This window comes from Pseudorca crassidens, chromosome 12 (genome assembly GCF_039906515.1).
Source record: "Pseudorca crassidens isolate mPseCra1 chromosome 12, mPseCra1.hap1, whole genome shotgun sequence".
In the NCBI taxonomy this organism is placed as follows: Eukaryota; Metazoa; Chordata; class Mammalia; order Artiodactyla; family Delphinidae; genus Pseudorca; species Pseudorca crassidens.
The window spans coordinates 81,705,934-81,728,118 of record NC_090307.1 but is presented as its reverse complement, the minus strand read 5'-3'; the positions used below and the strand labels follow the sequence as shown (position 1 = coordinate 81,728,118).

The following is a 22,185-nucleotide window of genomic DNA, read 5'->3' as shown; positions in this document are numbered from 1 at the left end:
CATGCTGGGATTAAATAGCATCGCCTCCCGGGTTGATGTAAAACACCTGGCGAGATTTTGCTCATGCTTGCCTTCCCCCAAGTTGAGAAGGTAAAATTGGGTCATTCTCCATCTGGGGTAGGAGGAAATAAAGACACAGTAAACGTCAACAGAGGAAATCACTAAGCAGGGGAGATATTATTAACAGGGACAGGAAAACTAGAAACGCTTAGGTGAGAGGTAACTGAAAAAAAACAATAAAAGAACTCTGCAGGGTCTTTGCAGAGAAATTGCAAAGAATTGTGGGTTAAGGAACGAAGATGGAGGCCATGGTGGGGCAGAAGGAAGAAGCTGGTTGAGTCGGCAGGAGTGCAGTTGAAAAGGGAGGGCCTCAGTAGCAGACAAAGAGCATCTTGGAGGCGTTCATTGGTTGATTAAAAAAAGGGAAGGGGGGACAGACAGGCTGAAGGACACGGAGAAGAAAATTGTTCTTAAGGATTATAAGCAACTTGCCCTACAATCCCAAAGTGGGACAAGGAGGACGGGTAGAAAAGGCTGACTCCAGAGGCCGGGAGGACGGTAAGCTGAGAAGAGTTCCCGGAAAGCTTTGTCTCCGAGGAGTGTTGTTAAGTCAGGGGATGTCCACCTGGGAATTATGTCATGGGAACCTTGGCTAGAAAGACACTGGGTGAGTCCCAGCTCAGACACCCTGTTACGTTGGCGTGTTGGCACTCCCCATGGGCGGCTGTCTGTGTTTGATTCATCTCTATCCAAAGGAAGTGGCCCATCGTGAGCACGTGGTGAATGCTGGCTGCACGAATAAATGTCCTTCCAAGGAGGTGAAAAGAGACACTCTAACCTTCTTCCCCATGTGACTACTATTGGCTTATATTAGGACCTTGGCTAAAGTACAGCTTACAAATGTTGCCACCCTAAGTGTCGTAGCCACAGTGACTGAGCACTTTGCCACATCAGGACACTGTGAAGTGCTTGCGGACATTCTCGTAGGTAATCCTTGAATCCAACCTAGGAGGTGGGTGTTATCCTCACCCCCCTTTTACAGATGAGGAAAGAGCTTAGAAAGGTGAAGTGGCCTGCCTGGGGGTGCCCAGGTGGGATTTGAAACCAGATCTGTCAATTCCAAAGCCCAAGAGCTTTGCAACAAGATACCAGAGACTGACAATGGCACATGTGGGGGAGGCCTTAGTCTCCCTATTTTACAGATGAGAAGACTGAGACCCGGGCAACGGAAGTTCAGATTGTCAGACTCCAATCGTGTGCTCCTTCCTCTGTGCAACTCTGGTCCTCTCTAATCCCATGGGAAGGCAGGAGACGTGACTCAATGTGGCTTTTTTTTTAATTTCCAAAGCCTTCCAAAGTTGAACAGTCCTGATTTTCCAGCCATGTCAGATATTTCTGACTGGATCAGTGGGTCTCAACCAGTAGCGATTTTACTCTGCAGGAGACATTTGGCAATCTCTGGAGACGTTTTTTGTTGTCACAACTAACGGCGTGTTTTTGGCGGGGGTGTGGGGGGAGCAGTGTGGAGACTCTACTGGCAACTAGTGAGTAGAGCGCCCAGGGAAGCTGCTAAACATCCTACAGTGCTGCTCATGTACCTCCACCTAGTCTTTTTTTTTTTTTTTAATGTTTATACACATAACTAATACAGGGGGAAATCTTGTAATTTACGAAAACCTTCTCATTAAATACATAAGCCACAGAGACAAAGCTAAACATCCAGCCACTCCCCACCCCCCTTCATCAGCAGTGACACTGTCAGCAGTTTGTGTACATCCTACAGTGCAAAGGAAATTCCTCACAGTGAAGAATATATCATTCTTTTTGAAGTGGACAGACCCCTCTTTGGCCTCCCTCTGAGGCTGGTACTCTTCACCCTCAATCGCTTAATATTAACTTCATCGCCCAGGCTCTCTGGGCGACTCATCCCAGGAAATATTTTCTGAGCACCTACTATGTACCAGGCGCTGAGCCTGAAGCTGTTCTGATGCAGAGAGAGTATCTCCCACGGCACAGTCATGAAACATTAGAGCGAACAGCTTTGGCCGTGACACACACCAACTCAGAAGCTAAGAAACAAAGGGGGAAAATGGTCTGACTGACAAGAGCGGAAGGAGAAGCATCTGGAAAAGTTGCTTGTAGCAACTGCTCTTTGGGCCCTATTCACACCTTATTTTTTTATCAGTTGGTTTCCTTGTTTATTGTTAGCACCTCCCTGCACCCCAATCTGTCACAGGTTCTCTTATATCTCTGACTCCTAGCATAGTACCTGGTATACAGCAAGCACTCCCTAAATATGTGCCCTTTGAATGAATGATATTATCTCATTCAAAAACCCTGTGAGTAGGTATTGCTATTATCTCCATTTTACAGAGAGGAACCTCAAGGCTCAGAGAGGTGAAGTACTTGGCCTAAGGTCACACAGCCAGCAAGGAGCAGAGGGCCAATTAGAATCCAGAGGTGCAGAACCCAAAGTTCTGCTCTTGACACCAGGCTTTAGAAGGCAGCCCTGATGGCTTAGTGAGTGAAAGTCATGCAGGGCAGATGGATTCAGGAAAGAAGAAAACTAACTTTTGTAAATCTTTTCTTCAACCTGTGGATTTGAGAAGGTCTGGTTCTTTGGGGCTGGGATCGCTGTGAATCTCCTCCATCATCCCTCCCCAGTAGCTAGTGCATCCCATCCCTTTCTTGCCCCCCCGATTCTCCTATTTAATGGTCTTTCTCTCCCCTGCCTGCCTCCCTCTTCCCCATCTCGTCCAGTCCCCTGGGGCTGCCAAAGGTGCCATTCGGTCAGATAATTAAAGTTCCCCTCCTGTTAGCATCTCGCTCCTGAGCCCTTCCAGCAGCTGTTCAGCTGGAGCGGGCCTGGGAGAGCGCACAAAAGCTTTACCAATAATTGTGTCTACAAGCTGCGTGTGCGTGCGTGTGTGTGTGTGTGTGTGTGCACGCACGCATGTACACAGCCAGCATGCGCCTGGCCTCACCCCAGCCCCTTGGGCGGGGGCCACGGATTCATTACAGATTTTTCTTGGCGGCGTTGAGAGGAGGGAGGGGAAGGGGACCAGATGGCAGACAGGCGGGTGGCGGTGGGCCCTGCCTCCTCTTCCTCTCATCAAGCAGATGCCCTAGGAACAAGGGCCCCGGAGGCAGAGGCAGGATTAGAGGGGGAAACACCGTATCAATTAGTGTCAAAGGCCGGGGGACTTGGTGGAGGAGGGGCAGCCAGTTGGCTCTGGCTGGTGGGGGAAGGAGACAGAGAGAGAGAGAGCACTGATGCAGGAGAGGGGACCAGACCAGCCCGCAGCCCACAAGGGGTTAACATGCATCCTCGCGAGGAGCTGGGAGTGAGGACAGAACCACCCTCAGAAATCACCAAGGGAAGCACCGCACTTTCAGGTGGGTAAACTGAGGCCCAGGAGCAGAAGAGGCTCAGCGGGAAGTCTTACAGCCCCTGCACTGGGGCTAGTACTACGATTAGAGTTTTAATATTATTAGATATTAGACAACATTAGATAATATTAGATAATAATAATAATAGATATTAGATAATAATACTAAGAACATTAGTAATATTCTTGTCAGTAGTAATATCAAAAATCCTAGCAGCAGTGAAATCATATGAGCCTCACTGCTGAGCACTTACTTTGTGCCACATACTTGCTGGACAATTTCTTACCTAATCTAATCCCCCCAATGGCCTGATAAGCTAGATCTTAACAGCCCTGTTTTATGGATGAAGAAATTGAGGCCCAGAGAGGGGAGTGAGGCTGCCCAAAGTCACAAAGCAAATAAAGATGGGGCTGAGATTCTAACACAGAACTGAGCGGAGTGAACAGTCAACAAGCACGGCTTGTCTGGACTTGCCCTTGGAGTGAGCTTCAGTCCATGTTGGTTTTGAGGAGCAGCATTCTTAAACCCTCACTTCTTTTACTCTAAAAAACAGAACAGACTTTAAAGTTCCAAGACCAAAATTCAAGTTCAAGCTCTTACTGACAAGCTGTGTGACCTTGGGCAAGTCACTGAGCCTCTCTGAATTTGTTTCCTCCTCTGCTCTGTGAGGTTATCCAACAACGGTGGATAGGAAAATTACTTCTGATTAATGCCTATAATGGAATATTATGCAGGCTTTTAAAAATGACGAGGTGGATGGGTATTTACTGACATAGTAAGATACTCGGACTGTATTGTTAAATTAGAAAAAAAAATCTGAAATTAAAAAAATGCCCAATATTATCCCAAGTTGATTAAAACATATATAGAGAAAGAGTGAGATGAGAAAATGAGAGAGAAAGAGAGAACAAGAGTGAGTTAGTGAGTCCAGAAGGATAAACTCCAAAATATTTGTAGTGGTTATTCTCTGTGCAGTGATACTTTCTTTTTTGTATGTAAGTGTTTACAAAAATGAGTATGAATACAAGTGATAATATTAAAAGTTTGTTCTGTCATCAGTCTTGCCCAGTCCTGAGTATTGTGAGGACCAGAGTCTGGCTCTGCACACTGTAAAGTACCCACACATCCGAGGGATGGTTTGTCTCCTGGGGTGTGACAAGATGGGGAGGGGAGTGATAAGATGTAGGTCAGGGTCTTGTCTACAGCTCAGTTAGAGACCCAACAACATCAGTGGGTCAGGTCAAAGTCATAAAGAACCAGCATCTGAGGGCTGCTGGGGAGGGAAGGGTTAATGTGCAAATCCATAAAGCTGACCCCGGGGTGGCCCGCTTAGGAGACCATCTGCCAGCAGGCCTGCAGCTGCCAATCCAGGCAGGCCCTGCCTTCTCGCAGGCTCCTCCCAGCCCGCACAGCTCGGAGCAGCCCAGATGCCTCTGCCTTGGCCTCTGACTCCAGCCAGGGGATCTGGCCTGGCAGAGTTATCACATCTCTCTCCCCATCCCCAGCAGCCGCACTGGCATCCGAGGCAACAGACGTTACCGACTTGCCCACTTAATGCTCTCACGTGACTAGTAGACAACGACGTGGTAGGTCTTCCCATTGTACAGCTGAGGAAACTGAGTCTCAGAGGCAAAGGCGCTTGGCCAAGGATACAGATTCTTGGAGACAGCCCAGGTTCCTGGGGGAAGCGGCGAGCCCCGCCCCATCCTCTGATAGTCTCCCATGGGCAACGACTCCTCCAGGAGCAGTTGAGGGGCCAGGTGAGGCTGATATTCTAGAGCCTGTCACCAAGAGCTTGGGGCGACGGGGCAGGGATGGAGGTGAAGCAGAAGAACACAAGATGGGCGTCTTTAGGAAGCTGGGTTCGAATCCCTGCTCTATCTCCCCACTCTGCCTCATCTGCTGGTCGATCTAGAAAGTCTTATGGGGACCTTCCAACTCTCCCATTTTGGGGAATCCAAGACCTCTGACTACTTCCGGACCCCAGGAAAAAGAAAAAGATGAGCAACTCTTCCTCCCGCCACTGGCACCCACTCAAGTCAGATATTGGTCCTGAGAGCCGAACGAGGGGAGAGAAAAGAGTTAACTTGAGGGGCGGATGGAGAACGGACAGAATCCTCTCTGGAACCTGCCCACGTGTCAGACTGAACAGCTCCGGACTGACGGCCAAAAGATGCAGAGAGAGACCCAAAAATTCCCAGAACAGATGGGCCAGCCCGGGCGTGTGGGGGATGAGATGGCCGTCATAATCATAATATCTCAAATTCCTCTGGTGCATTCCGGTTTTCAAAGCTCATTCAAATCCATTATCTTATTGGAATCTCACAACTCTTCTGGACAGTAGATGGCCAGGGGCTACAAGACCCATCTGGCAAGATGAGGCAACTAAACTCAGAGAGGCTAAGAGGTTTGCTCAAGGTCACACAGCTCGTGTGTGGTCAGAACAGTCAAAAAGAGAATCAGGTCTCCTGAATCCTAATTCATCCATCAGTGGACCTGTGATTTGATCCCCTCATTTTCTAACTTGGGGGCTTGGAATGATGATATATGTTAGTAATAAAATAGCAACAACAAAAACAGTAATAAAACCAACATGCACTGATCACTTATAACATGATAGGCACTGCTTTAAGCACTTCATACTATCTCATTTAATTTCCACTTTGACCCTGGATGAGGTAGATATTACTATTAGCTCCAACTTAGAGATGGAGGAGACAGACTCACATGAATGAAATCAGTTGCTCAAGGACAAAGTTATAAAACTTATAAAACACTGCAGCTAAGATTCAAATGTAGATCACCCTGACCCTTCACCACCGCCAGTGGTTCCCAATCATCACTGCAAATTAGAATCACCTAAGACGAGTTTAAAAACCCACTATGCTCAGATGTCACCTTGAATCAATTAAATAAGGGCGCCCAGACATGGGGCCCAGACATCAGTATTTCTTAAAGATTCCTAGGTGATTCCACTGTGCAGCCCAGTTTGGGAATCACCATACTACACTCTCCCCAGGTACTGTTCCATTGATCATCTCAGAAGAGCTCTGTGACAGCTGAGTTTCTCTGTTTCCCTACCTGTAAAATGGAGCCCCTTTAGCTTTGTTGACTAGGACCCATCCTCTCCAGGCTCGGGGCAGGAAAGTGTCAAGGCCCCAGAACTTTAAGCTGAGAGCTCTAGCTGCTCCCCCAGAGTCAGCTAGAGCGTGGGAACCCTATACCCACTTGACCCTGTTGTAAAACTTTTATGATGTTTATTTCAAATCAGGCTTTTGTGCAACTGCAAACACTGGAATCTGTAGCAACAGGAACTGTGATGCTGCTAGCCGCATTCTTTACCTTCTCTGGGCAAACCCGTTCGGTGTCCCCCCAAAATACAGTGAAATCATAATGGAGGGGAGCCTGGGGCACCGCCAAGGGAACAAAGGAAAACAGATCCTGGAAGAAGGGGCTGTGGCTTGCTGGAAACTGGGACAGTGGTTTTGTTTTGTTTTGTTTTTCCCAGACTCTGGAAATCATCTTCACTCCTGCCTTTGAAATCACCCCCCGGTGCCTCCTCAGAAGGAAGCAAAGTGCCTTCTCTGTGCCTGCTCTCCTTTCTGAGTCTGGGGGAGCAAAGTGTAGAGGGAAGGTGGTCTCTTCCCTGGGTTCAAGTCCTGGCTGTTGGCTAACTTGTTGCACGGGCTTGGACCGGCCGCTGGCATGCTCCAGCCAACTTCCCTGCCTGTAAATAAGGAGACTGGAGCCCCTCCTGACCTTGACCTACCTAGTTCTGTCATCAGATCTGTCAACCGCAGGATGGATAACAGAGAAACTCAGACGCATGTAGAAATGCAAAGAAAATCAGGCATCCTCGAGAGCTCTCTGCTCCACCCCCCTTGCCCTCACCAGGAGAAGAAGCCATGGGAAGCTGTGGTGCTTTCCTGACCCCCTTGGAACTCGCAGTCCTGGTCCACAAATGCATTGGGCTCAAAGCCGGGAGTTCCACGATTGTGAAGTCTAGGATCAAATGTCCTGATGAACAATGTCCCAGAGGAGGCGGGAGTGACCCCATCGGGCTCAGCAGATGACAGGTCTTGGACCCATGGAACTTAAGAACCATGGGATCCTATGGTCTCAGAATCTCAGAACCAGGGGCATAACCAGGTGTGTGGGGCCCGAAGCTTACACAGTTGGGGGCCTTCTTTAAAAACACAGCCTGAACCACTTCTATCATACTTTACACTCTAGACTTTTTGGTTGTATATTCCGACTGCCTCATCATATGACAATTTTGTAATATCGTCAACTACAGAGAGAATAGGAAGGTAATTCTGCATTTTTTCTGTGTTGGTTGTTTAGGAGCACCTGGAGACCACGTGGTTGAGAGGTCCAAAGGTCCCAAAGAGATGTGAAAGTGAAAGGAGTCCACGGCAGTGACCGACGTCAGGCCGTCTGGCAAGCCTGAAAGGGGCTTGTGAGGACAGGGGTGTTCCAGGGTCCCTGTGGTCTTTCTCCTGCCCGTGAAGAGGGCTTCCTTTTGAAGCTGTGCTAGGAGCGGTATCTGAGCCGCACTGAGCTCTTCATGCATAGAAGACAGCGCATTTTCAGTTGGTTATCTCCCCTTATAACTTCTACCAGCTCTCCTACTTAACAATCCCACACCCTTGGGGGAAAACAGGAACAGAAAATATATGCAAAATGGCCCTCCATTTTGATAGAGGTATACGCAGCTGCTGACTTCAATCTTTTTGCAGCAGCTCCCTGCGAGAATCAAGAATCAAGGATGCCACAGAAGCCTGGGGACTGGGGCTCAGGACACACCGGAGACGATGAAGGTACGGAGCTCGGAGGTTTAGGACTTGGATTGGACGCTGCTGTCGTTGGGGAGGAAGGGAAGACAGGGAAATGCAGGCCAAGTCACAGGGTTCAATCTACTCACCCCTGGCCCTGGATCCCAGGCTGTACAGCAAGGCTAGCAAAGCCTTCCCACAACTCCCCTCCTGCCCGGGACCCTGAGACGATGGGTAGCAATGCGGTACAGTGAGTCCAATCCCGATTCACCCTTTACTCGCTGTGTGACCCTCCTCTGACCTCCGGGCTTCTCAAGTGTCGGACGAGCATGATGAAAATGTACCCGCCTATAGAAGCAGTACAATTCACACACCGCTCTCAGCACAGTGCCTGGCACTGGGATAAACACTCAGCAAATGCTGGCCGTTACGATTCCTGTGCAGCTTGGCCCTTCTCGCCACCAGAGCCCGAGGAGAGACCCCTCCCTTGCCCCTGATCCCAGGGAAGGGCTGAGACTGGCCCTCCTAATATCATATGCTAGCCCTGCACCGGTTATAGCATCTAGGGTAACTGAGAAACAGAATTGTGCCTCTTGCAGCCCTAATTGGTATGGAAGCAAGGCTCTATACGGGAAAGGAAAGCTTCCTGGAAAGACCCAAATAAAAATAATATGGTCCTTTACACCTGCCTACTGACTAGGTTTGCCCCATGAATGGGATACAGATCAGACCCTCTCAGTCAACTGAGGTTCCGTCCTATCCCAACGGGCCAATCAGACCCCAATTTTCTGACAACTCTGGTGTCCTTTCTGAGAATGTCTAAGAATTCTGGGAGAATAAATCCATCCCATGTCATAACTCTGCTCCTGGAGAGCAGAGACTTTATCCAGTTCATTGTCACAACCCAAGCATCCAGCACCAGGTCTGGCACGTAAAACACACCCGATAAATATGTTACTGAATGTGAGAGTGAATAAATGGAACATGAAATTTTCAAAGGAAAAAACAATCAAGGGAGATTACTTCCCAAAGATCAAAGAGAAACTTTCTGACAGTTGAGTATTTTTCCTTGTTTTCTTTTTTGTAGCAACATTTAATAAGCATTAATGGCAGTCGAGGCACTGACCTAATCACTTTGTCTATCACTGCATTTAATTCTCCCAACAACACTCTGAAAGTTGCTCTTAACATAGGCAGTGTGGTCTGATGGTAAGGAATACAGGCTAGGGCTTCCCTGGTGGCGCAGTGGTTGAGAGTCCGCCTGCCGATGCAGGGGACACGGGTTCGTGCCCCGGTTCGGGAAGATCCCACATGCCGCGGAGCGGCTGGGCCCGTGAGCCATGGCCGCTGAGCCTGCGCATCCGGAGCCTGTGCTCCACAACGGGAGAGACCACAGCAGTGAGAGGCCCGCGTACCGCAAAAAAAAAAAAAAATCAAGAATACAGGCTTTACAAAAATCGGGACGGCCCTCCATTACCAAATACCACTTTTGCGACATGCGTTGCTCTTGCCGTAGTTCTGGCACCTTATCGTTTTATTAAGGACCTTGTTGTGTTTTTTACCAACTTATTACTTGAAATGATAATACAGCCTGTCTGTTTGCTGTTTCAAGAGTGATATATTTTCCTAGTGGTTTGGTTTTAAAAACACATAAGACTTAATTTTTCTTCAAAAAAAAAAAGAATACAGGCTTTAGAATTAGACCCGTGTTCAAATCCTAGCTTCAGCAGCTTCTAGCTGTGTGATCTTGGATCAATTACTTCTCTCCTTGAGGCTTTCCTTGTCTATAAGATGGGAATGACAATATATACCTGATGGAGTTAATTTATTTAAAATGTTAATGCATGTGAAGACTTTAGCACAGTGCCTGGATCACAGGAAATGCTCAAGAAGTAGTGACTGTTATTCTTCCGGCCCTCTTCCTCTTACATAGAGAAAGAGCTTATCAGAGAGGCCACAGATGCTCACCGCAGGATGTGATTCCAGGAATGAAAGGCATTTCCTGTGTATGGGAGAGGATGGCACCGAATTCCCTCCCCTTTCCACCCAGACCTGCGACTAGATTACCTTTCTAGTTCTCTTAGCACCTAGGAGGGACCCTGTAACTAGCCTTTACCAATGGAATATACACAGGAGTAATGGGTCACTTCAAGGCGGACGCAGTTAAAAGCAGGTGTGACCTCTCCACCTTGGTTCACTTTCCTCGTCTTCCAGCTGGATCATGCCACATAGCACGGAAGCCACGTTACGGAGGTGGGTCCCTATACGGCTACATGAAGCAAAGCCCTCCTCCAACCCATTTAGGACTAAGATACAAACAAGAAACGACTGGTTCACGTGAAGCCACTGAGATCCCACGTAGCTGCTACCTCTTGCCTACCCTAACCACACTATTTTTATTTAATGACGTTCTTGTAATATCCAAGATGACATCTATTCTACTTATTCTTCAGGTCTAATGGTATAAGCAGCCAGCAGATGTGCTCTCATGGTGAGAGATTATGTTCCTTGGAGAGAAAGAGCACTGGGAATCGATTCCAGTGGTCTGAGGGATTCCTAAGAAAGAACATGAGATGTGAAAGGAAGTCCCGTGTCTCCAGCGGCACTGTGTTCCAGGTTCCCCCACTGGGCAACAACCCCATGACTACGGAGAGTGCTAAGCTTCCACTTAGGTTAGGTTCTGGCAGAATGTCTTCATCTCCAGCTGTTTCTTTTTTTTTTTAATTTTTATTTATTTTTGGCTGTGTTGGGTCTTCGTTGCTGCACACGGGCTTTCTCTAGTTGCGGTCAGCGGGGGCTACTTTTCGTTGCAGTGCGCGGGCTTCTCATTGCGGTGGCTTCTCTTGTTGCAGAGCATGGGCTCTAGGCGCACAGGCTTCAATAATTGTTGCATGAGGGCTCAGTAGTTGTGGCTCATGGGCTCTAGAGAGCAGGCTCAGTAGTTGTGGCTCACGGGCTTAGCTGCTCTGCGGCACGTGGGATCTTCCCGGACCAGGGATCGAACCCGTGTCCCCTGCCTTGGCAGGTGTATTCTTAACCACTGCGCCACCAGGAAAGCCCCTCTAGCTGTTTCTTGAGAAAACTCAGAACAGCCCAAGGATAGGACTGTCCATGGCTAGATGACTTGTAATCACAAAATCTAGGTTCCAATGGTAAGTGTACTTTCTGTGTTCTCTTTGTCTCTCTTTTCCCAGAGATTTCTCTCGCACCTAGAAACAGTTTAACCCAATCCTGGCTAAAGCTCTGGTCTGGCTTTGCCCAAATGGTGACCAACACCACTATGGACTTTAATACAGGACCAGTCACTGGAAACACAGGGTCCACTGGAGTTAAATATATTGGAGATCCCATGGTGCCTGGGTCCAAGTCCCTTCCTTTCCCGTGACTAGCTGTGCAGGGGTGAGGAGAGGATCCTAGGAGTAAGTGGCGCTCCTCCTTAGCTATAGGTGACCACGCCAACTCCCGCCGGTCACCTCCCAATTGTTCATTCCCATCCTTAAAGAGAACCAGCAAGAGAAGTATCTGCTCACTCCTATAAATTGGGAGACTCCCAGGTGTGCATCTGGGTGCTTCTTTGGTGTGCCAGATGTGCTAGGCTCTTTTCTAATTTATCATCTCCAATGCTCACAGTAACCTTGGAAGAAAGTTATTTCCCCCAGTTTAGAGATGATAAAATTGAGGCTTGGGGTAGTGAAATATAGTACCATGCTGGGGTTACTTGGCTGTGCTATTCAAAGTATCACACGTCACACACAGTGTACAAAGTACAGTCCGAGCAGAGCAGAAAGTACCTTCCAAACCCCCGGCACCATTTTTGATGTGTCAAAGGATGTGAAGAAAAAGGATACCTGCTCCACCCACCTTATAGAATTAAAGCACTAGAGCACAGCTCAAGGGCACAAATATACACAAAGTATTGAAAAATGTAAAACACTATATAAATGCAAATTATTAATTAACAGGCTAATTAACTGATTGACAAGGAGTTTGTATAGCATGGAGGTTAAGCGCATGGGCTCTGGAATCAGATAGGACTGGGTTTGATGAAGTTTTGACCTCCCTGAATCTCAGTTTCCTCTTCCTCGAAATAGAGATAAGAATATTTCCCGTCTCATAGGGCACTGTGAAGCTTTAATGAGTCAGTATATACGAAATGTTTAGTATAATGTCTGACTCACACTGCTACTATTTTTACAGATAACTCTATTAGTCTCAGTTTTTTCTTCTGTGAAATGGAAAAAAATAATTCGACCCATCGCATGGTGCTTTCATAATTTGAAACTCTTTTAAGAATACAGTATGCCAGGGTTTCCCTGGTGGTGCAGTGGTTGAGAGTCCGCCTGCCGATGCAGAGGACACGGGTTCGTGCCCCGGTCCGGGAAGATCCCACATGCCGCGGAGCGGCTGGGCCCGTGAGCCATGGCCGCTGAGCCTGCGCGTCCGGAGCCTGTGCTCCGCAACGGGAGAGGCCACAACAGTGAGAGGCCCGCGTACCGCAAAAAAAAAAAAAAAAAAAAAGAATGCAGTATGCCAATTCTGATGATAAATCACCCCCAAACTGAACAGAGGCTGGACACAGCTGGGAAAAGATGTGGCGGGAGAAGACTGGCATCCCTGAGGCCAGCCCTCCCTGCTGCCTCCCCGCCCCTGCCGTGCTGCACAGCAACCCAGGCGCTCCAGGCAAGACGAAGCTGGCCTCCATCGCCCTGGCTCTGAGTTCCGGAGCCCCAGCAGCAGATCTGGCTCCTGCAGCCTCCCAGCATCCTGCTGGGAGAACACAAAGCCAGAAATGGCTCCCTCGGTGCAGGCCACCCCTTCTCCTCCTCGCCCTGCTTCAGCGCCCTGACTGGCCTGAGGAGATGGTGAAATGTGTCTGCTTGGCCTGGCGTACTGGTCCTTGAGCCCTGTCTCTGTGGGACTCGAGGGACATTGTTCCAGCTAATGATTAAGAACTCTCCAGACAATAGGGGCTTCTTAGACAATGGGTGAATTTCCAGGATGTCCGGCCCCCTTCCGAGAAGGAGGGAGATAAACAAAATGTAAAAAAGGTATCTGTCAAAGAACCAATCAGGAAGCCTGGGACAGGTTCCCTCTCTGGTCCGAACAGAGGCTAAGAACCTATCATTAAAAATCACAATTGAATCCACACTTTGCATAACAGGAAATTGAGACCTATAAAAGTACATGTTCACGCCCTGGGGGGGTTCCTTCTCCGGCCTCCTGCGTGAGGACCAAGGAACCCCGGTGCACCGGCCTTCAATAAACCTCTTGCGTTTTGCATCAGCTTCCGACTCTTGTTGTTTCCTGGGCGAGTCGAAACTCCTAGGAGACCGCGAAGGTCTAACATTTGGGGGCTCGTCCGGGATTCCACTCGCCCCGGACCACGAGAACATCGGGAGTTGGAGGTACCAGGTAAGCTCGAGCTTGATTGTCTGTCTGTCCCTTGTTCTTTGTGGGCCATTATCGGAGGAAGGCCGTAAGAATCGGCTTATTGTGGAATCTGTATCGGACCTCTGGCTAGGCAGACGTGCTAATAGCCGGCGTCCATGAGCCCTAGGGGACGCCCTGGTGGCTCATCTGGAAGGAGAGGCAAACTCTGTTTCCCCTTCACTCGGTTTCGGCAGTTCCCTTTGTGATAACTGCCATCTGAAGAGGTTTCGGTTTTGAAGCGAGCTCGCGGTGGCCCATACGTATATGTGTTTCGTGGAGTTTTAACTGTTTCTGTATTGTGGTCTATTCTTCTTCTCTGACGGACGACAATGGGACAAACTATGACGACTCCTCTTTCCCTTACCCTAAGCCATTGGACCGAAGTTCGGGCCAGAGCCCATAATTTTTCGGTAGAGGTGAAGAAAGGAAAGTGGCAGACTTTGTGTGCCTCTGAATGGCCAACATTTCAGATAGGATGGCCCCCTGAAGGATCCTTTTTATTAGACAAGATTAGGTTGCTGAAGTCTAAGATATTTAATATAGGACCCCACGGACATCCAGACCAAGTACCATATGTCTTGGTCTGGGAAGATTTAATTCTCTCCCCACCTCCGTGGGTCCGACCCTTTGTTTCCTCAACAGGTACGTCCGCGCACACATCAGCAGCGTCGGAGATATTAGCCCTAAAGAAAAACCCCAACACGGAAAAGCTACCCGGCGCCCCAGATCCACCGAAAGCGATTTATCCTGACCCGCAGTCCGATTTGCTTCTTTTGGATTCCCCACCCCCTTATCCTCCGGCCCCAAATCCTCTACCACCTAGAGGTCCCCCAGCTCCACTGCCCTCGGCACCAAGGGGACCATCCATGATGGAAGAAGAAAGGGTCCCTCAGCGGGCACTAGGAGCCGGAGGGCTATCTCCCCGGACTCCACTGCCCTACCTCTTAGAGAATATGGCCCCCCTGATGGCCAAGGGAATAGACCTCTCCAATATTGGCCCTTTTCCTCTGCAGATCTTTATAATTGGAAAATGCATAACCCAACTTTTTCCGAAAATCCACAGGCCCTTACCGCTTTAATAGAATCTCTTGTTTTCTCCCACCAGCCCACATGGGATGATTGTCAGCAGCTGCTCCAGACTCTCCTAACGACTGAGGAGAGGCAACGGGTTCTTTTAGAAGCCAAAAAAAATGTATTAGGCGCCAATGGGCAACCTACCCAGCTGCCTAACGAGATTGATGCTGGTTTCCCACTCGTCAGGCCAAACTGGGATTTCAATGCCCCGGAAGGTAGGGAGCGCCTGAAAATGTATCGCCAGGCTCTGGTGGCGGGTCTCCATGGAGCGGCCAGACGGCCCACTAATTTGGCTAAGGTAAGGGAAGTAACTCAGGGGCCCCAGGAATCGCCAACTGTGTTCCTGGAACGTTTAATGGAAGCCTTTAGACGCTTTACCCCTTATGATCCAACTTCGGAGGAACATAGGGCTACTATACCAATGGCTTTCATAGATCAAGCGGCCCCTGATATTAAGGAGAAATTACAGAGGCTAGATGGCTTGCAGGGATTTTCGCTTCAGAAGTTAGTAAAAGAGGCAGATAAAGTATATAACAAAAGAGAAACAGAGGAAGAGAAGGAAGAAAGAAAGCAGAAAGAGCAGGAAGCCCGTGAAATAAGACGGGATAAGAGACAGGAGAGGAATTTAAGTAAGATACTGGCCACTGCGGTTGGAGGAAGAAATATAGGGGATAGAAATAGGCAGGAAGGGCGAACGGCAGACAGAAGGCGGCCATTAGACAAGGACCAATGTGCCTACTGTAAAGAAAAAGGACATTGGGCGAGAGAATGCCCTAAGAAAAAGAATGGAGGAAGGCCAACCAGAAACAAAATCTTAACATTGGAAGAAGAAGACTAGGAAAGTCAGGGCTCGAACCCTCTCCCCGAGCCCCGGGTAACTCTTAAAGTGGAGGGGGAACCTGTTCAATTTTTGGTAGATACCAGAGCCCAGCACTCCGTCCTTCTCCACTCAAAAGGTCCTATCTCAGCTAAAAGGTCATGGGTACAAGGAGCCACTGGGAATAAACAATATTCATGGACCACACGAAGGACAGTAGATCTTGGGATTGGACGAGTAACCCATTCATTTTTGATTATTCCGGAATGCCCCTATCCTTTGCTGGGAAGAGACTTGCTCTCCAAAGTGGGGGCTCAAATCCACTTCCAACCGGAAGGTCCCACCATAACTGACAGTAAGGGAAGATTACTCCAAATATTGACTATGAGATTGGAAGATGAATATAAATTATATGAAAAACCTTCATCTCCATGAGTTAATGTCACAGACTGGGTAACTCGGTTCCCGCAAGCCTGGACAGAAACCGCCGGTATGGGGATGGCTAAAAATCGGCCCCCAGTACTAGTGGAACTCAAGGCAACTGCCACCCCAATAACGGTTCGTCAATACCCCATGAGTAAGGAAGCCAAAGACGGCATCCGTCCTCACATACAGAGGTTGCTGGAATTGGGTATTCTGGTAAGATGTCAATCCGCGTGGAATACCCCTCTCCTGCCAGTTAAGAAACCGGGAACTAATGATTATCGACCAGTACAAGACCTGCGTGAGGTAAATAAACGAGTGGCGGACCTCCACCCCACAGTACCAAATCCTTATAATCTCTTAAGCACTCTTCCGCCCCAACATACATGGTATACTGTTTTGGACCTTAAGGATGCTTTTTTCTGCCTAAGACTTTCTCCCCTCAGCCAGCCCTACTTTGCCTTCAAATGGAAGGACCCAGCATCAGGGATATCTGGCCAACTGACATGGACTCGTTTACCTCAGGGATTTAAGAACTCCCCTACCATCTTCGATGAAGCTCTTCATCAGGATTTAGCGTCATATAGAGAATCAAATCCACAGGTAACACTACTTCAATATGTTGATGACACCTTATTAGCTGCTGAAACCCAGGAAGATTGTATCAAGGGAACTGAAAAACTGTTAACAGAGCTCGGAACCCTGGGATATAGAGCCTCAGCCAAGAAAGCACAAATATGCCAACAACAGGTCAGTTACCTGGGGTACCTGTTAAAAGGGGGACAAAGATGGCTCACGGAGAGCAGAAAGGATACGGTGGCCCAAATTCCGGCTCCCAAAAACGCCAGGCAGGTTAGAGAATTTTTGGGGACGGCTGGATTCTGTAGACTATGGATTCCAGGGTTTGCTGAGCTGGCGGCCCCATTGTACCCCCTAACCAAAAACAGCACTCCTTTCGTTTGGGGCGAAAAGGAACAACGGGCTTTTGACCAAATCAAACGAGCTTTACTTTCAGCTCCAGCCCTAGGACTGCCAGATGTAACCAAACCTTTTCATTTATATGTGGCCGAAAATAAGGGCATTGCAAAAGGAGTATTGACTCAGAAATTGGGTCCCTGGAATCGCCCAGTTGCTTATTTGTCAAAAAAATTGGACCCTGTGGCATCAGGATGGCCCACCTGTTTAAAGATAATCACTGCAGTAGCCGCCCTGGTCAAAGATGCTGACAAACTAACTTTAGGACAAAATCTAACGATAACAGCTCCTCATGCCCTGGAGAATGTAATCCGTCAACCACCAGGTAGGTGGCTAACTAATACCAGGATGACCCATTACCAAACCCTGTTGCTAAACTCAGATCGCATCAAGTTTGCTCCAGCCACAGGACTCAATCCAGCTACCTTGCTACCTGATCCCGATTTAGAAGGCTCCACCATCATCCATGATTGTCAGGAAGTGTTGGCTGCAGCACACGGTAGTAGACCTGATCTGACGGACCTACCCCTTCCTGATGCTGATTTTACTTGGTTTACTGATGGGAGCAGTTTCCTGGAAGGAGGTAAGCGTCGAGCTGGAGCAGCCGTGGTAGACGGAAAACAAGTCATCTGGGCAGCTGCGCTACCACAAGGGACCTCAGCCCAACGAGCTGAATTAATTGCCATGACAAGGGCATTGGAGATGGCAGAGAATAAAAAGGTAAACATCTACACGGACAGTAGATATGCATTTGCTACCGCTCATATCCACGGTGCCATCTACCAACAGAGAGGGTTGCTAACCTCAAGTGGCAGAGAAATTAAAAACAAAGACGAAATTGTGGCTCTATTGGCTGCACTCATGCTTCCCACTAAAGTTAGCATCATTCACTGCCCTGGACACCAGAAAGACAATACCCCAATAACCAGGGGTAATAATATGGCTGACCAAGTGGCCCGAGAAATAGCATCGGGAGAAGTCATTTTAGGACTGTCAGATAAAGTTCCTGAAAAACCAGGCCGCGAAGAGGAAATCATCCCGGCCACAACAAAAGGAACTTTGTCCCCTCAGCAAGCAGAATCCACGTTACAACAGATTCATAGATGGACACATCTGGGGACTAAAAAAATGATATCCCTGTTACATAAAACCGGGTACGGAACCCCTGGATTGACGAAATTAGCTGAACAGATTGTACAGGAATGTGTTCCATGTCAACAGGTAAATGCTCACAAGGGAAAACTTGAAATTGGAAAAAGGCTCAGGGGAGACCGCCCAGGAACTTACTGGGAGGTGGACTTTACCGAAGTACGTCCTGGAAGGTACGGTAATAAATACCTTTTAGTTTTTGTAGACACTTTTTCAGGATGGATAGAAGCCTTCCCAACGAAGAAAGAAACAGCTGCTGTGGTAGCCGAAAAGATCCTAGAAGAAATTTTTCCTCGATTTGGGGCGCCAAAGGTAATAGGGTCCGACAATGGTCCGGCCTTCGTCGCCCAGGTAAGTCAGGATGTGGCCAGATATTTGGGGACTGATTGGAAATTACATCGTGCGTATAGACCCCAGAGTTCAGGTCAGGTAGAAAGAATGAATAGAACTCTAAAAGAGACCCTAACTAAATTGTCCTTGGAGACTGGCGGTACAGATTGGACGGTGCTCCTTCCTTTAGCCCTGTTTCGGGTTAGGAATAAACCTTCCCGATACCATCTTACTCCTTTTGAGGTACTATACGGGGCCCCACCTCCTCTTCTCACCTTGGGAGAAGAAATAAAACCAGACTGTCAAAATAACACTGACTTGTATGCTAGGCTATTGGGACTCCAACTGGTCCAAAAGGAGATATGGTTCCAACTCGCCGAGGCCTACCAACCGGGAACACCGGGAGAAACTCATCTTTTCCAAGTCGGAGACTCCGTATACGTCCGTCGGCATCGAACCCAGACGTTGGAACCTCGATGGAAAGGACCATACACCGTCCTCCTCACCACCCCAACGGCCATAAAAGTGGATGGCATCGCTGCCTGGATTCATGCTTCACACGTGAAAGCTGCACCAGCGACGGCATCATCAGGACGGCGGGCCCAAAGAACCGACAACCCGCTCAAACTCAAGCTTGTACGAACCTAAGACTTATAATTTTGATTTTACTGCCTTTACTGACTGTAAGTGATTTTAGCCCTCACCTGCCCCAACGTCTAACTTGGCAGGTAATTTCTCAAACTGGAGATGTAACCTGGTCCATTAGCCATACTGCACCTCCCTGGACCTGGTGGCCAGACCTTTTTCCTGATGTCTGTAAACTGGCCATAGGAGCTCCCTATTGGGATCTAGAGGGTTATTATGATCAGCATAATGCTCCGTCCGAACTTCTAACTAGAGCTGATTACTCTGGAGAGGGTTGTAAAAATCAGGTCCGAAGAAGTTGGCTCAGAACCCTCTCCTTCTATGTATGCCCCGGGTTCCATCGCCCCCGATCCCTGAATTATAAATGTGGGGGAACCGAAAATTTTTATTGCCAAAACTGGGGATGTGAAACCACAGGAGATACTTATTGGAGACCCACCTCAACTTGGGATTTTATTACAGTAACAGCCAACTATACTCATACTTCTTATAGGGGTCCCCAATCTGTCGCCCCAGAATGTTCAGGATGGTGCCACCCCCTGAAAATTTCCTTTAGTAATCCTGGAAAAAGAGATAAAGAATGGATAAATGGCCATTCATGGGGCATTAGATTTTACAAGAATGGATATGATTTGGGAATATTGATGACCCTTAAGCTAAAAATTGAGACTCCCGCTCCTGTGTCGATAGGCCCAAACCCTGTACTTGGCCCCCCCCCCCCCGTTACCCCCAGCCCCTAAAAATAACGGGACCTCTGGGCTGAAAGAGACAACGATTAAGCCCGGAACCCCCCAGGATAGAATGCTTTCTTTGGTGCAGGCAGCTTTTACGGTCCTTAATGCTACAAACCCGGAGGCTACAAAATCATGTTGGCTTTGTTATGCTGCCCCTCCCCCTTACTATGATGCTATAGGATATAGTTCTAATTATACTAATGTCAGCTCCCCGGACCATTGTCGATGGAAACAGGAAGGGAACAGTAAATTAACTGTCTTCGGTTTTTGGAAATGGTACTTGTGTAGGAGCACCTCCCCAGTCCCATCGACACCTTTGTCATGATTTTAGCCTCCCTTCAGGCTCGGGATATCTTGTACCTCCCCAAGATGGATGGTGGGCATGTAACACGGGGCTAACCCCTTGTGTTTCTCTGGAAGTTCTCAACACTTCAGCTGATTTTTGTGTACTAGTGCAATTAGTTCCTAGACTTATCTATCATTCGGATTCATCCTTTCTAGATGAATACGAGGGAAGAAAAAGATGGAAAAGAGAACCTATAACCCTCATGTTGGCCATGCTCCTAGGACTAGGAATAACTGCTGGGATAGGAACAGGAACCACAGCCCTCATACAACCACCCCAGTATTATGCAAGTTTAAGACAGGCTGTAGACATCGATCTTCGAGCATTAGAAAGTTCCATAACTCAACTAAAGGAATCACTCACCTCACTTTCAGAAGTGGTGTTGCAGCCTAGATTTGCTGTTTCTTAAGGAAGGGGGATTATGCGCCGCTCTAAAAGAAGAATGTTGCTTTTATATTGATCATTCAGGAACCATTACCAAAACCATGGATAAACTAAGGGAACGCTTAGATAAAAGGCAAAGGGAGAGAGAAAACGAAAAAGGATGGTTTCAATCATGGTTTGATAAATCCCCCTGGTTTACCACCTTAATCTCTACTCTGTTGGGACCTCTTATTGTTTTATTGTTGATTTTAACTTTTGGACCATGTATTCTAAATCGCTTGATAACATTTATTAGAGAACGTATCAGTACTGTACAAGTTCTAATGCTAAGACAACAGTACCAAAGTTTACGAACAGAAGATTGAGATTCCATGATTGGAATCAATAGTCACAAGAAAAAGGGGGAAATGTGGGACTCGAGGGACATTGTTCCAGCTAATGATTAAGAACTCTCCAGACAATAGGGGCTTCTTAGACAATGGGTGAATTTCCAGGATGTCCGGCCCCCTTCCGAGAAGGAGGGAGATAAACAAAATGTAAAAAAGGTATCTGTCAAAGAACCAATCAGGAAGCCTGGGACAGGTTCCCTCTCTGGTCCGAACAGAGGCTAAGAACCTATCATTAAAAATCACAATTGAATCCACACTTTGCATAACAGGAAATTGAGACCTATAAAAGTACATGTTCACGCCCTGGGGGGGTTCCTTCTCCGGCCTCCTGCGTGAGGACCAAGGAACCCCGGTGCACCGGCCTTCAATAAACCTCTTGCGTTTTGCATCAGCTTCTGACTCTTGTTGTTTCCTGGGCGAGTCGAAACTCCTAGGAGACCGCGAAGGTCTAACATCTCCATCCAGATTGTCTTGTCTTCTGAATCTCTCCCGGTAGCCAACTCTTCTAGAACTCGCTGATTCAACAAATACTTACTGTGTACCTAGTTTGTGCAAAGCACTGAACTAGATACTTTCCCATAACAAGCGCAGCCCAATCTCTTCGCTCTCTAAACCACCTCTCCCGGGGTATATAACACAATGCCTGTTCACAGCTCTAAGTAAATATGGATTGGGTAGCAGTTGTGTCCTGGGTCCTGTGCTAGTGGCTGGGTATACGGAGATAAACAAGACAAAGCCCTCTGGCCAGATTCATACATTCAGGCACTAACTAACAGGTTCCGGGATTGCTCTTCTATTGACATTTCTATTCATCAACCTAATGGTTTATGTATTTAACAGTAGTTATCAGAGCTGGTTAGCCACTGTCTAGCTTCTTTAGCCTTGGGCAAGTGACCTTCCCTTTGTGAGGTTCTGTTTTCTTATCTGTTTAATGGGGGGAGGGGGTGTTTTGTGATGAGCATTAATTGAAACAATGAATGTAAAAAGCATAGCACCAACAGCAAGGATATTACTTGATCTGATCCTTCCCAAAGCTGTAGCATTCCCTTCCTGGGCAAGATAAATATACAGCATGCATACTGCGACCTTCCTTTCTTGCACCAAGGACAGACATCACTAATGAATCAAAGCATTCTTTGTTACTCATCTCAGATGTAGCCCCAGAAGCCTTCTCAGCACAGTGATTCGGGCACATACTACTAATTGACTGAAGCTGTTGACATCCTCTATGGAACTTTTTTTGTTGTTGTTGTTGTACGCGGGCCTCTCACTGTTGTGGCCTCTCCCGTTGCGGAGCACAGGCTCCAGACGCGCAGGCTCAGCG

General features: G+C 48.0%; 2 protein-coding genes and 1 long non-coding RNA gene across 3 annotated transcripts in view; 2 read left to right on the top strand and 1 right to left on the bottom strand.

Moving 5' to 3' along the window:
* The window catches only part of SRRM4 (serine/arginine repetitive matrix 4), a 173,227-nt gene that overhangs the window by 134,958 nt on the left and 16,084 nt on the right, over positions 1 to 22,185 (bottom strand). The gene's annotated exons all lie outside the window — the stretch shown is intronic.
* Positions 13,083 to 21,252, top strand: LOC137203856 (uncharacterized). Its single transcript, XR_010933334.1, has 2 exons — positions 13,083 to 13,577; positions 18,693 to 21,252. It is a non-coding gene; the product is annotated as an uncharacterized lncRNA (long non-coding RNA).
* On the top strand, positions 13,574 to 16,497 carry LOC137203855 (uncharacterized). Its single transcript, XM_067700771.1, is given in 2 exon segments — positions 13,574 to 14,471; positions 14,474 to 16,497. Coding segments are annotated over 2 exon segments (1,995 nt in total). The 5' UTR covers positions 13,574 to 13,924; the 3' UTR covers positions 15,922 to 16,497.